The sequence below is a fragment of the Stegostoma tigrinum genome, chromosome 8 (assembly GCF_030684315.1).
Source record: "Stegostoma tigrinum isolate sSteTig4 chromosome 8, sSteTig4.hap1, whole genome shotgun sequence".
NCBI classification, from domain to species: Eukaryota; Metazoa; Chordata; class Chondrichthyes; order Orectolobiformes; family Stegostomatidae; genus Stegostoma; species Stegostoma tigrinum.
In genome coordinates, this window is record NC_081361.1 from 87,038,613 (window position 1) to 87,054,643 (window position 16,031).

Here is a 16,031-nt window from a genome sequence, read left to right on the forward strand (position 1 = left end):
AACTTGAGGTTGGGATGGAATGTGTTGGTGAAGTGGATGAACTGTTTGAGCTCCTCTGGGGAGCAAGAGGCGGCACCGATACAGTCATCAATGTAATGGAGGAAGAGGTGGGGTTTGGGGCTTGTGTAGGTGCGGAAGAGGGACTGTTCCACATGACCTGCTAAGAGGCAGGCATACCTTGGGCCCATGCGGGTACCCATGGCCACTCCCTTTGTCTGTAGGAAGTGGGAGGAATGGAAAGAGAAGTTGTTCAGGGTGAGGACGAGTTTGGCTAAGCAGATGAGGGTGTCGGTGGAGGAGGATTGGTCGGGCCTGCGGGACAGGAAGAAGCGGAGGGCCTTGAGGCCATCTGCATGAGGAATACAGGTGTATAGGGACTGGACATCCATGGTGAAAATGAGGTGTTGGGGACCAGGGAATTGGAAGTTCTGGAGGAGGTGGAGGGTGTGGGTGGTGTCACGGACGTAGGTAGGGAGTTCCTGGACCAAAGTGGAGAAAATGGAGTCCAGATAGTTGGAGATGGGTTTGGTGGGGCAGGAACAGGCTGAGACAATGGGTCGACCAGGACAGGCAGGTTTGTGGATTTTGGGAAGGAGATAGAAACGGGCTGTGCCGGGTTGGGGAACAATGAGGTTGGAGGCTGTGGGTGGGAGGTCCCCTGAGGTGATGAGGTCCTGGATGGTGTTGGAGATAATGGTTTGGTGCTCGGGGGTGGGGTCATGATCAAGGGGGCGGTAGGAGGAGGTGTCAGAGAGTTGGCGTTTGGCCTCTGCGATGTAGAGGTCAGTGCGTCATACTACCACTGCGTCTCCCTTGTCTGCGGGTTTGATTGTGAGGTTGGGGTTGGAGCGGAGGGCTGCCCGTTCTGTTGGGGAGAGGTTGGAGTGGGTGAGAGGGGTGGAGAGGTTGGCTGATTTAAGGACAGCACCAGTGCATCACTAGTTAGCATCACTAGGGAAGTGCTGGCTGCTGGTAGCAATACACCCACCAGAGATTCAGTCGGGACTAGAGGCAGAGGTGAGCAATGGGATAGGGTTTGTGAGGCACTGGGGTTTAACATGGACAGTAGATAGATTTCAATTGTCCTGTCCCCATATCCCAAGTCAGACCCATCAACAATTAAATTGAAAACAAAGAACTATGTGTGCTGTAAATCCAAAACACAAAAACAGAACTCTCAAGAAACTTAGGTCTGGCAGCATCTGTAGAGAGTAAAACAAAGTTAACGTTTTGAATCCAGTTCTGATAAAGGATCCCTCTCTGTTTTTGTTCTGCCCTCTAACTAGATGTAATGCCTTTTGAATTAGGCAGTCCCTCATGGGATCTGTTGGCTCATTTAAAGATTTCCATTGAGCTGGGATAGGAGGATTAGTAGATTGGCAAATCCAAACCCTGGAATTATTTGAGTCAGGAACAGGATGGCAGTCGGGTACCATTTGCTGCCATTGTGTCCGAAATGTTCCTTGCCTCCAGACCTGCCTCGAGGGTGCGATACATTCCTCACAGTCTCCATCATTATTGTGTTCTTCTTTAAAACTCAAAGCTGTTACATAAAATGCAAGTTATTAGTTAAGAGCATCAGTTATTGTTAAATTTCTGCTAAATAAGTTCAACTAAAGATATTACTGCTTCATGTAAACACATTTGGAGTTAGCAGTACCAGAAACTAGCTGGTAATTCCTGAAAATGTATCTTTTGTTCACTCAAATAAAAGAACATGTACAGTTTTATCTAATGGATTTTCAGTGACATGGTAGTTATTTAAAATGTGTATTTTGATAATTGGATTCTGCGTAGGTTCTTTGCTCTGTTTGTTGAAATAATTATGCCATAAGATGCTAGTTCTTTCCATACAACCTTACAAGCAAAAGGTGTTGGGTTATGTCGTACGTTACACTGGTAGGGACAAGGATGGTACAATTTGCACGGAGTTGTGCATGCTCATTCACCTGAATGCTGTAAGGAAAATTAGCTGTTCACAATTAAGAGAAACAAAATTCAATTAATTTTGTTAGTAAACTTCTTTTTATTAATATTGTCTGCAGGCCCTCTGGTGGGAAGTGACTGTGTGCTTGGACCAGTAGATGAATCTCATCCAGTTAAAACTTTGCTGGAAAGTTTTACTGTATCATCCGGCTGTGCGAGTGGAGGAACGACAGGTCTTCCTCGAGAGGTGCACATTATCAATTTGAAAAGTACTGGAATGGATCCTAATCACCACGACAAAGGAAAAAGTAGTGGTGTAGACTCCAGCAATTATGATGAGGTAAATTTCTTATATTAGAATTATTGAAGGAAGAGTGAAAAATGTCTGATATTGCACTTCCTCCATTCTACTGTTTGAAGTTGTGCCATAGTTACTGTTTATATAATAAATGTATTCTGAAGGATGTGGTTACCAGTAACTTAACTTTTTTAGTGTGCTTAATGTTACATGTCAGAAAAGCTTCCTTTGCTTAACTGCTGCTGAAATCCTCATCCTTCCTTTGTTGCCACTAGCCTTGACTATTCCAGCACACTCCTGGCCAGTCTCCCATTTTATATTCTCTATAAACCCGAGTTGATCTAAAACTCTGCTCTCTGCAGTGTTTCTTGTGTTAGGACCAATGCATAACTTTAAGCTGAATTTATGTTTTTGAAATGATGAGTGTTAAGAAAGTGGAGGCCAGGTTTTAGTTTCACTTTTAGAAATGTTCTTGTGCACTTAGTGCTGAGAGATCTGGAGGTTTGTTTTTCTGAATGCCTTTGATGCCTTTCCTTTATAACTGAAATAGGAATGGAGTTGAGAAGGTTAGTGCATTAAAGTAAAATTAGAGAATAAAACTGCTGTTGCTTCGGGAAATGCAGGAAAATTCAAAAGGGATCAGCCAGTCAGCAGGTTTATATGCCAAAGTGAGGAGACAGTGGTGTTACCCTCTTGAGTAAAATACTGTGAGACTGAGACATTGAGTTTAGCGAACTCTAGTATTTGGTCTGAAGTTAAAGTAGTATTAAGTTTAGTTTACAGTTTGGCTGTCTCTGGGAGAGCTAGCAGCTTAAGAAAAAACATTTAGTGAATGTGCAGAAATTTACAGGAAGGAAACCAGCTGAACTGTGCCAGCCCGAACAGCAAACTTTTTATAGGGAGATAACCGGAGATCTTTGGAACTTGGTGTTGAAAAGGATATTGCTGGGATAAAAGGAGCAATGAGAGTTTGAATCCTTTGGTGTTTCAAATGACATTTTTCCAGCCATTTAGTCCAGTGCAGTGTGGCTCATGTCTTTTTTTGTTTAATATATGTTTTATTCTGTGCTAAAGTAGATTGGCAGATTTTTGTGAATGTGTTCAGTAACTGACCTGCATAGATTTCGTTTTTGAAAAAACCAAAAAGCTAAAGCCTGAAACAATAACAAATTGCTGGGTAAAGCCAGCAGGTTTGGCAGCATCTATAGGAAGAAAGCAGAGTTGACATTTTAGGCTGAGTAACCCTTCTGAACATGTTCATCATCAGAGTGGAAGATCAGATAGGTTAGCAAATACATGACGGTGAGGGGTAGCAGCGTTAGGAGCATGGATGGAGTCAAAGGGAAGGGAACAGGAGGAAGGTTCTAAAGGAGCACTGGGTATCTCTAAGCATCATGCAATGTTTAATGCCTGAAAGGAAAAGAGAATTTTTTTGTTAGTGTGTCAAATGAGCCAGTGGGTGAAGTGGAAATGGAGGAGGGAGGGGTGGAGGCAGGGGCCAGGGCCAGGGCAGCTCTAAGCCAGTGCGAAGGGTGCTGATGGAGAGAGGTTGAGAGCGTATACATAGTGATGTACTGAGTGTGGAGGAGGGTCACTAGCCCCAAAACATTAACTCTGTTTTCTCTGCACAGATGCTGTCAGACCTGCTGAGTTTTCCTATCAATTTCTATTGTTGTTTCTGATCGCCAGCATCTGCAGTTTTTTGTTTTGTTTAAAACTGAAGCTGGTCAATGCAGGTTTCAGTCTGGGATCTGACTTTTCGAGAGCAACTTCAGCTGGCATCATTAATTTGCACGAAATCCCTTTTTACTCATTACCCTTTGCTGATCAATGTTAGCTTCAAGTCCAGCAGTAGGTCCATTTAAAAAAAAATGCTCGTTTTCAGACTTCTCCATGACATGGCCCTTTCAACCTCTAACCTCCTTCAGCCCAGCAATCTTCTGAGATGTTTGTGCTCCTCTACCTCTGGTCTCTTGTGCATTCCTATTTTTCCTTTCACTACTTTTTGAGCTAAAAGCCTAAAAATTTGAAGGCATGGCTGCTAGAGTTCTCTTCCTAACCTACTGCTCTCAACCTCTCTTTATTTCCTCCATTTAAAGAAATATTTTGGAAACAAATCTTTTCAGTCAAGGTTTTGGTCTTTTGTCCTATATTTCCTTGAGTTCGGTGTCACACTTTCTTTGAAAACATTTCTGTGAAATATCCTGGGTTGTTTAACCGTGATAAATCTACGAATGAAAGTTGCATTTGACATTTTTTATTAATGTGATAACCTGCGGTAGTAGGACAGAATGCCATCTGTTGTGAATATTTAGAGTTAAAGAATTTTCAGCGATACTATTTGCACAATTCTAAAATGATTTGGACTATATTCAAACATGAAGGAATGGTCTCTGTTAGAAGGTTAGGGCTTTGTCTTAGTTATTTGTCAAGTTGAGTGAGTGGTGGGCAAGTACCCACATCACCATGTTCACTCACGCATGCCCCCAGAATTAGCAATCCACCAACTTTATGTAAATATTTAATTGAAGATCAGTCATCTCTCCCAGCAATACTACTACTATTTTTCCACTTCCTACTTGGTACTGTCTCATATTCTCCCTGAGTTCTTGGTGGCATGGAACTGACCTGTTATTCACATTCGTAGGCCATCTGACCATTCAGATTTACTTTCTGGCAGTTATACAAGCTGAGGGAGTAAATTATTCACTGTGTAAATGTATGAATATATAAATTGAACATAATACTTCTCCAAAAACATTTACCTTTGAAATTTGGTTTCAAAGTATTGAAAGCATGATACACCTTGAGTCTTTGGTTGTGTCACCTCTCGTAATTTCTGGTTAACTAGTTGAGTGTAAGTGGGGACATCCAGTGACTTCTGGAGAGACACCAGCAAATTCAATATAGGGAGTAAGCAAAGTGGCAATGTAGTGTGGATTGCTTCTTATACCTCCTTCTCAATAATTCCATTGACTTCAGTAGAACTGATTATTGTGACCTGCATGTAAAGTGGGCTGACCTGCTATGGTCTGCTTGTTCTCCATTGAAGGCTAATTTGATTGGAGTTGTGACGACACCATCCTGGTTTTTCTGTCCCAAGTGCACCTGACTGCAAAAATTAGGCAAAGGAAAAACATAGTTGAATAAAAAGAGACACCTGCATACTTAATTTATTTTGTCTTATTTGTTCAAGAATTGTTCTTCATTTCACAAACTTTTTTAAACTTTCCAGATCATTTAAAGGAAGTTAGTTAAATTCAAATAACTGTTGATTTAGCTACATCCCTTCCCTCTGGCAAATTTCTGAAGAGTGAAATATAGTGGAGTGGTGTAGCTAAATACTTAACAGCATTTGCTTTGAATGGACAAACAAATGGTTCACCTAGACACATTGGTTCTTTCAAAACTACACCAGCGGTATGCTGCATTTTTTTCTTCTGTACTTTTGTAGTTTGATAAGTTGTATTAAGTTAACAATAATATTATAGAGCTTGCACTAATACAAGCTGTGTTAAACCCTCAGTGTTTGTGTCAACTTCTGAGGTTATTCTTGATTTTTAGTTGGCAAAATGTTACTACTTGGGAAATAAAATTATTTTGATGTATTGCATCCGATCTACAGTAAATGCCAGGAGTTTACAGCCAAACAACAGACATTTTGGCGAAACTCTGTACTTCTGTTGGTGCTTCATAGGAGCATCCTCATGCCTTAATTTACCTAATCCAATTAGTATATCATTCTAAATCTTCCTCTCTAATATACTTCCTTAATCGCGTATAGTGCACCTATGCTATTCACCTCAGTTACTACTTGCAGTAGCAAGTTCTGCATTTATACCACTTTATACAGAAGATTATTCTGATTCTGCTTTGGATTTAATAGAGATGGTTGCTGCATCGTCAATATATGCTTGCTGCATAAGTGGCCTTAGACGTAAATGAAACTGTTTTCCCTTCTAAATTAGCAGGGTGCAAGTTTGAGCCCTTTTTACTTTATACCATCAAATTAAGGTTGCAAGCTAAAATATCAATTTGTATGCAAGATTTGGCATTGCCATGTTGTAACATGGTTCTCTTCTTCATGGTAACATATTGCGATACTTGGCGTTGCTTGTCTGCTTCCTTTGTTCTTGCATTGTAATAGCATAGTTTGCAATGGCTGGTGTTCCTGTCCTTGGAATGAACAGGAAATTGTGAAGTTAGATGTTGGCTACTGGGCAGAGCTGAGGAGTGTAAACAAAAATATGTAGATCTGAATTTGCTTTAAGATTGAGTGGTAAACAAAGTTCTGCAATCAGCATTGCTGTAAATACCACCTCCTTTGACCTTAATATGAGACTGACTTCAGATTCTCACTTGATCACTGGTATATATATATATCCAGAAATTTACATGGTTTCTGACACCTGTTATACTACTAGTAGTCATTTTTCATGGGGAAATAATTTGGAATATCTGAGTTTGAGATCCGAAATAAGCATGATTAAAAATGCTGCTTCCATTTTCATAATGTACCTTGGTTAGTAACTGACAGCAATTCTCTTGATCAGGTGTATTAAAACTATTTTCATGGAGATGTGGAATAGCTGTTAAAATTAAGTTTAAAGAGATTACTTCACTTTCAGGTTACTTGTGCTGGATTTGGAAATGTTGCTTGAGGATTTTTCTTAATTGCAGAATGCACTTACAATATAATAGTTAGTGTAGATTCTTTTTCTTCAGAATGAAAAAATAGCAATTTAAATCCTATTTGCAGTACAGTGAATTAATAATGCACCTTGGCATTGATAAATGCTATAATTTGGAGTTTGATATGTGGTTGTATTTTTCTGCCAATCCTGCTGGCAGATTGCCCTATTGCTTTAATGTCTGAATTCCAGCATATGTTTTTTCACTACAGAATATACTTAAAAATGTATGCTTAATCATCTAGCAAAGATGTGTTGTATGTTTCTGTAAAGTTTTTGAAAATATTTTCAATTTTTTCTTGCTCCTTAAACACAATGGAAATCGTTAAAGCAAGTGACACAGTTTGCCTCCAGGGACAGGCAATAAATGCTGGCCTGCCAGTGATGCAGATATATCCCAGAGTGGAACGTTACAACAAGTTAGAATAGTGGCAGCTTTGTTTCACCAATAGAAAATTCTGCTCACCATGATCCAAGATCCGATCTGAGTTAAAATGAGAGACCTATGTTAATGAGCAATGTTAGCAGATGTAAGAATTGAAATTCAGTTGTGAATTTTTTGTTTAATGGCAGTACTGTCCCTTGACTAATTCACAAACTATACTTGACAAAATCAGAAAACCTATGTTATGTCACTGTTACAAAAGAACTGACACTATTTTGGGACTGTCCAGCTCTGGTCTCCCTGTTAGAGGAAAAATATTAAGCTGGAGAGGGTTCAGAAGAGATTTACCAAGATGTTGTGGAGAATGGAAGTTTTGAGTTTCAGGAAAGGCTGGGTAGGCTGGGACTTTTCTTACTGGAGCATAGGAAGTTGAGAGGTGACCTTTGTAGAGATTTATAAAATGATGAGAGGTACAGATGAGGTGAATGGCAGGTGTTATTTTCCCTAGAGTGGAGGATTTCAAGTCTAGGAAGCGTATTTTTAAGGTGAGAGGAGAAAGATTTTATATAAGAACTGCCCTTGTTTGTTTATTTAAAGAATCGTTTGTGTATGGAATGAATTTCCAGAGAACATGTTGGATGCATATACAGTTACACTATTTCAAAGACATTTGAATAAGTACATAGGAAAAAATGTTTGTAGGGATATGGGCCAGACACAGGCAGATGGAACTATTTGAGTTTGGGATCATGTTTGGCACGGACAGGTTGAACTGAAGGGTCTGTTTCTGTGCTGTATGACTCCATGAGTCCATGAGTCTATGACTCTATGGTGTATTAGGTGAAGGTATGCTTTCTAAATTCAGCATGTTAAAGTTAACAATAGAAAGCACAAAGTCGGTGCAAACTAGTGACATTGACAATTGAATAAACTCCATCCTGCTCAAAGATAGCATCCATTACTAATGATGCTTCATTCAAATAAAGTATATTTTGATTAAAATGTCTCTGGATTTTAAAACATGCCTTTATTTCAAACTGTAATGATCCTAGTGAGTGATGGCAGTGTGATCAAATACTTGACAATATTTGCATATTTTGTTTATGCAAATGTACAGTCAGACATTAAGTCCAGTTTTGTTGTGATTTGAAGTGGATTAGAAACCAAATCAAATGTGGATTGCAATGTTTACTTTCCAAAGAGGTTGTTTAATTCCATTGAATGCAGATTCAACTTTCTGGGTTTGTTTAAGCCAAGATGCACTTCAGAATATGATCTAAATCCCAAGGAGTTAATATAAGCTTACAGCCTTCAATTCCAAAACTTAGTTATCCCCCTCCTGTGATGCTATCAGAAGTATTCTCAAATATTAGATGCCCTGTAGATTGTAACTGATCTAAAATAGTTGTTAGAAAGCAATGATGCAAGGAAGTCGCTGGATGTTTTTAGTTTCTCTATCTCGGGTATTGTAACTGTTCAGTGTGGTAAACAAGGTGGATTTTATTACACAAATAAGTTATAAAATAAGACAAAACCAAAGCTGTAAATGTTATGTAAATAAAACCCCCTCTAGATCGTACAAAGGTAACAGACTTTGGAATAATTGAGTCAGAGTGTGCCAGTATCAAAAGGAAAACAATTATGCAAATCACTTCAAATTGTAAAGATAGAATGATAACAAAGTGTGAAGCTGGACGAACACAGCAGGCCAAGCAGCATCTCAGGAGCACAAAAGCTGACATTTTGGGCCTGGACCCTTCATCAGAAAAGGGGGATGGGGAGAGGATTCTGAAATAAATAGGGAGAGAGGGAGAGGCAGACTGAAGATGGAAAGAGGAGAAGACAAGTGCAGAGGAGAGTATGGGTGGGGAGGTAGGGAGGGAATAGGTCAGTCCGGAGAGGACAGACAGGTCGAGGGGGCAGGATGAGGTGAGTAGGTAGGAAATGGAGGTGTGGCTTGAGATGGGAGGTGGGAATAGGTGAGTGGAAGAACAGGTTAGGCAGGCGGGGACGAGCTGGGCTGGCTTTGGGATGCACTGGGGGGGAGGGGAACTTTTGAAGCTGGTGAAATCCACATTGATACCATTGGGCTGCAGGGTTCCCAAGCGGAATGAGTTGCTGTTCCTGCAACATACGGGTGGCATTATTGTGGCACTGCAGGAGGCCCATGATGGACATGTCGTCCAAGGAATGGGAGGTGAGGTGAAATGGTTCGCGACTGGGAGGTGCAGTTGTTTACTGCGAACTGAGCGGAGTTGTTCTGCAAAGCGGTCCCCAAGCCTCCCCATCGTTTCCCCAATGTAGAGGAAGTCACACCGTGTGCAGCGGATGCAGTATACCACATTGGCGGGTGTGCAGGTGAGCATCTGCTTAATATGGAAGGTCATCTTGGGGCCTGGGATGGGGGTGAGGGATGAGGTGTGGGGGCAAGTGGAGCACTTCCTGCAGTTGCAGGGGAAGGTGCCGGGTGTGGTGGGGTTGGAGGGGAGTGTGGAGCAGACAAGGGAGTCGTGGAGAGAGTGGTCTCTCCGGAAAGCAGACAGGGGTGGGGTGGGAAAAATGTCTTTGTGGTCGGAAAGAGATAACAACGTGTAGAGCTGGATGAATACAGCAGGCCAAGCAGCATCAGAGGAGCAGGAAAACTGATGTTTTGGGCCTTGAGCCGCCTTCAGAAATTTCTGAAGAAGGGTCTAGGCCCGAAACGTCAGCTTTCCTGCTTCTCTGCTGCTTGGCTTGCTGTGTTCATCCAGCTCTACACCTTGTTATCTCATTCTCCAGCATCTGCAGTTCCTACTATCTCTGCATATGATAGTGGTGTGAATAGGGAAGCTGAAGGTGCAGTCGTATTGTCACTGGACAAGCCGTCCAGATGTTCTGGGGACATGGACATGGGTTGAAATCCCTACTGTGGAAAATTGTGAAATTTTAATTAAAAAGTTGGTGTGATGATTAACTGACTGCTGTCAGTTGCCATAGAGATGTATCTGGTTCACAAGACCATAAGACATAGGAGTGAGAGTAAGGCCTTTCGGCCCATCGAGTCCACTCCACCATTTAAGTCATGGCTGATGGGCATTTCAACTCCACTTCCCTGCACCCTCTCCGTAGCCCTTGATTCCTTGTGAGATCAAGAATTTATCGATTTCTGCCTTGAAGACATTTAATGCCCCGGCCTCCACTGCACTCCGTGGCAATGAATTCCACAGGCCCACCCCTCTCTGGCTGAAAAAATGTCTCTTCATTTCCGTTTTAAATTTACCCCCTCTGATTCTAAGGCTGTGGCCACAGGTCCTGGTCTCCCCATCTAACGGAAACAACTGTCCTTATTTAGACAAGGTAAGCTGCCACTCTTACCCGATCTGGACGACAGGATTCTAGACTCGCAGCAGTGCAGTTGATACTTTACTGGGCAATTAGGGATGGTCAATAAATGCAGGTCCAGCCAGTGATGCTGTAATCCTATGATGAATAAAATAATTGTCAAATTGTTGTTTTGTGGCACAGAAAGAGGCCACTCAGCCCATTGTAAGTGTATGCTGGTCCCCTGGAGGCCAGAAGGTCGACGGAGTTTAATTTAGATAAATGCAAGGTATTGCATTTTGGTAAGGCACACCAGGGCAGGGCTTATACAATCAATGGTAGAGCCCTGGGGAATGTTGTTGAACAGAGAAACCTAGGGGTGCAGTTACACAATTCCTTGAAAGGTCCATCACAGATGGTGGTGAAGAAGCATTTAGCTCTGTTGTCTCCTTTGGCCAGAACATTGAGTACAGGAGTTGGGATGTTATGTTACAGCTGTGCAAGACATTGGTAATGCCACACTGCATACAATTCTGGGTGCACTTCAATTGAAAGGATGTTATTAAACTGGAAAAGGTGCAAAAAACACTTAAACGGAATGTAACTGAGACTGAAATTTTTGAGTTATAAAGTAAGGCTAGATAGACTGGGATTTATTTTACTGGAGCATAGAAGACTGAGGGGTGACCTGTATAGAGGGTTATAAAATCATGAGAGGCATTGATAAGATGAATAGTCAAGGTCTTTTCCCCAGGGTAGGGGCATCCAAAACGAGATAGCATAGGATTAAGCTGAGAAGGAACAGATTTAACAGACCTGAAGGGCAACTTTTTCACACAAAAGCTGGTGTGAATATGGAACAAGCTGCCAGAGGATATGGCAGAGACAAGTACAATTACAACATTTAAAAAGACATTTGGACAGGCGCATGGATGGATAGGAAAGGTCTAGAGGGATATGGGCCAAACACAGGCAAATTGGATTAGTTCAGTTTAAGAAACATGGTCGGCATGAATAAATTGTGCCAAAGGATCTGTTTCCAAAGGGTCTGCTGTATGACTGACACTGACACTGTTCCATGCCCCTACACTATCCCATAGCCCTGTAAGTTTAAAACTTTCAAGTACCCATCCAATTTTCTTTTGAAATCATTGAATGTTTCTGCTTCTAACATCCATATGGACAGGAGTGACTAGATATTACTACTTGCTGTGCTTAGGAAAAAAAGTTTTGCCTCGCATTCCCTTGCATCTCCTACTCATAAATGTTAAATCTATGTCTCCTCGTTCTTGTGCCACCTGCTAATAGGAACAATATTTCCCAGTCTAAATTATCCAAAAGTGTCAGCATCCTGCACACTTCTGTCAAATCTCCCTTCCATCTCCTCCACCTTCAAGAGCAAAGCAACTTAACTGCCAGTCTAACCTTTTTGTAGCTAAAATCTCCCACCCTTGGAAGTATTCTAGTAAATCTCCTCTGCACCCTTTTGGCCTTAACTCCACTATGCCTGCTTCACATAATACCCAACTTCACAAGCATCACCCCCACTTCCTAACCTAGTCTGGGATCCAGTGAACATACGTGGGTGTCAAAGCAGCAGCGGTCATTGTCACCCCAGTGGTGTACTGTTCAATAAAGCTTCTGGCATCTGACTGGCAAGCAGTTGGTAGTGGGCTGAACAGCCACATCCTTGATCTTGGGAAAGGCCCACCACTGCCGAAGTGATACTTAATTTGGCAGGACTCCCTGAAAATAAGGCTACACGAGTTTCCTGTCAGCTTTCTAGCAATGGGGAAGACCCTTATCAACTCTTGAGTCCTAATGTGTTGAAAACTGGATGCAGTAGTCTAGTGAAGGGTCTAGGCCCGAAACGTCAGCTTTTGTGCTCCTGAGATGCTGCTTGGCCTGCTGTGTTCATCCAGCCTCACATTTTATTATCCTGCAGTAGTCTAGTTGTAGCTTAACCAGAGCTTCATAGACGTTCAAGTAAGTTTGACAATTGGCAGCTATATTTAGTAAATAGTACAGCAGTGAAAGGAGGGACTGGACATTGAGCCCAGTGCTGCGATTCCAGTTGTGAGGACCTGGGCTGTTGTACATAGATTTTAATCACCCTGATGATTATTTCAAATTTATATCTAAACCAGTAGTGTTTTATTCTGTCATACTTTTGACTTTAGTTGTGTAGACAATGGAGTGACTTTTACATGAAGTGTGCCACTAGTCAAGTACCCAGAACTTGTTTCTATTGCCACAGTGTTGATAGTTTCAATGGAATTAAATTTCTGATTAATGTTGACCACTATGTTGTTGAAGCACTCAAAACGCACCATTTCACCCTTCTATGTAATTACTTTAACTTTTACCTGCCAAATATCTGTCCAGTATGTCAGTTTGTGAAAGAATGTGAAAATAGGACAAAACATTGGGCATTACAGCAAAGGTACAGCAAGTACAGTGGTCATTCAGCCCACTGAGTCTGAGTCAACTCATTCATAATTCAGTCTAGATCGTGCTACTCTTCCCAAATCTCTCTACTAACATTTTAACCTCAAGTTTCTTTCTGAAGGTTGCTATTCAATTTGTATGCACTACTGTTATGGTCTCAATCAGACTAGTAACCTTTTTAAAATGAAATTTTAAATTGAAATCAGTTATTTACTGCAAGAATGAAGTCACAAAATTAATTTAAAACGCAAGTACAAGGCAGGTTTCAAACACAGCAAACACTAATTACTAACTTTGATTCTGGGCTTCAAGATATCCATGGTTACCAATGTAAATGTTAAAAAACGTGAATTAAGAACAGACAAATTATGGTTGTTGATTTTATAAAATATTACAACTGAAATGACAGGTACAACAAAGTCAGATCTTGTGAATTTGCTTCATGGTTCATTCAGCTTATATTTCACCAGTCTTAGTTAGGAAGATTTACAGAACAGTGTTCTTCATAAACAACTTTTAGCTCTTCAGTAAAGAGCACCTGGGGAATGTGGGGAGACCCTCACTTCCAGATACATGGAGCTTGATTTGAGGCATCTGGCTTTTTGTGACCCATTCCCATCTCCTGCCCTAGCTTCTTAAATGTATTCTTCCCCTACCTCCAATAACTATTTCACCTGTGACTCACAACAAGACGCAACCATGCTCAACTGATGCCCCAGAATATTTTTTCCATATCACCTGGATCAGCCAGTTCAAAGGGAGTTATTGTCTTATAGAAACTCTAAGGTGCAAGACAAAATTTGCTATGATGACTTATTTTATCCTGTTTATCTTTACAGGACAGTGGTTAACAACATCAAGACAGTTAAAATCACTTTCTCCTTGGCAAACTTTCCCCTAAATTTTGAAGTTGTAACACTGAACTACCGAATGCCACTCAAGCTTTGTGTAAATCTGTGTTTTCCCTGTCTGCCCTCCCATATCATAACATATCATATCATATCTGTAACATAACCCTGGAATGTAGCGATGATGGATAGCAAGTTTCAGCTTGTCACGTTCCTTCTGTGTGCTCCTGCAATTACACTGGTGTTGTTAAATCTCTAACATGGTCTCTTCTCCTACACATTGGGCTGGATTTAAGTGTTGGCAAAGGTCTTCCCCATTGCTGGAAAGCTGACTGAAAACGTTGTAGCCTTATTTTCAGGAAGGCCTGCCAAATTAAGTATCACTAAAGCCGTGGTGGGCCTTTCCCAAGATCAAGGATGTGGCTGTTCAGCCCACTACCAACTGCTGGCCAGTCAGATGCCAGAAGCTTTATTGAACGGTACACCACTGGGGTGACAATGACCGCTGCTGCTCTGACACCCACGTATGTTCACTGGATCCCAGACTAGGTTAGGAAGTGGGGGTGATGCTTGTGAAGTTGGGTATTCTGTGAAGCAGCCACAGTGGAGTTAAGGCCACAATCAGATCACTAAAATATTATTGAATGGCTGATGGGACTGAATGGTTTCCTCTTCCCATCTGATGTAATGTAAGTGTTTATAATTGTTTAACAGTGCAGAAAATGATTAAATTAAGAAATTAATGGGACGATGAATGGTTTTTCATCAACGTGTAATTTCGTGCTGTTCCAATCAAATTTACAATTTATTTTTGAACTTGCCCTTTTTGTCCATTTGTCCAGATTTGAACTTTGTAAAATGTTTCTGCAAATTTGTATTAATTCCACCAGCACCATTTTTCCTTGCAATTTTTGTGCACACTATATTTTCAACTTATCTTTTATTTTATTACAACCCCTATTTTCTTAGTCTTTCCCTCTAATTTTTAGTGAGCAGGAATTCTTGGATGGCAGGACTTCATGCTCACCACCCAAAGAGTCACCCACCCCTCCAAAAAAAACAGATCAGCAGCTCCACAGCTATTTAATACTCAAGTATTCAGTGTCCGGAGACTGGACTTCCATATTGTCATACAGCATGGAAACAGACCTTTTGACCCAATCAGTCCACACCGACCATGTTCTCAAAATAAATTGGCCCCACCTGCCTGCGCTTGGCCTGTATCCCTCTATCTTATCTAAATGTCTTTTAAACATCGCAACTGTAACTGTACCAGCATCCACCACTTTGTGTGACAGTTCATTCCAAATACATACTCCATGTAAAAATTTAAAAAGTGCCGCATGTGCCCTTTTTAAATCTCTCCCTTCTTCCCCTTTAAAAATATGGCCTGTGGTTTTGAACTCTCCGCCCTGGGGATGCGGCCTTTGTCATTCACCTTATCTGTGTCCCTCATGATTTTATAAAACTCCAATAGGTCATCCCTCAACTTCATACGCTGCAATGAATAAAAGTCCCAGCCTTTCCAGTCTATTTTTATAGCTCAAACCTGCCATTCCCAGCAACATCCTGGTAAATCTTTTCTGAGCTCTCTTCAGTTTAATAATATTCTTCCTGTAACAGGGCAACTAGAACTGCACACAGCAATCCAGAAGAGGCCACGCCAATGTCCTGTACAAACTCAACATGACATCCCAATTCCTATACTCAAAGGCCTGAGCAGTGAAGGCAAGCATGCTTTCTTAACTATCTGGTCTATCTGTGACACAAATTTCAAAGAATTATGTACCTGAAACCCTAGGTCTGTATGTATTTCATCTGAGGTGAGGGCCGAAAATCGCACTGCTTTGTAATTCTGGGAGCACAAATGGTAGAAAGGGCAAGACAACAAACTACATAAGATTCTAGTTCCTTGAGTCCAGGTAGGGAATTAATGTAAGACCTTGTGGAGTGGACATAGGGATCTTGGTAGTTAGAGACACCTAGGGTGGAGGGGAAGCATCGATGGGGTGGGAGTACCCCATTGTGGGAAGAGGTATTTGTCAGAGGCCCCTGCCCATGGAGCTTAACCAGGGCTGCTTCCCAGACTTCATATCCTTCCCATTAGTCTTAACCTGTTCAAACATGTTATGAAA

General features: G+C 41.3%; 1 protein-coding gene across 4 annotated transcripts in view; it reads left to right on the plus strand.

The window, feature by feature from the left end:
* tgfbr3 (transforming growth factor, beta receptor III) overlaps positions 1–16,031 on the plus strand; it is a 193,169-nt gene that overhangs the window by 60,711 nt on the left and 116,427 nt on the right. For all 4 annotated transcript variants that reach the window (XM_048539072.2, XM_048539074.2, XM_048539073.2 and 1 more), the window contains exon 3: positions 2,046–2,266. In XM_048539072.2, the coding sequence (XP_048395029.1) occupies positions 2,046–2,266 (221 nt within the window). The remainder of the gene's footprint in view (positions 1–2,045; positions 2,267–16,031) is intronic.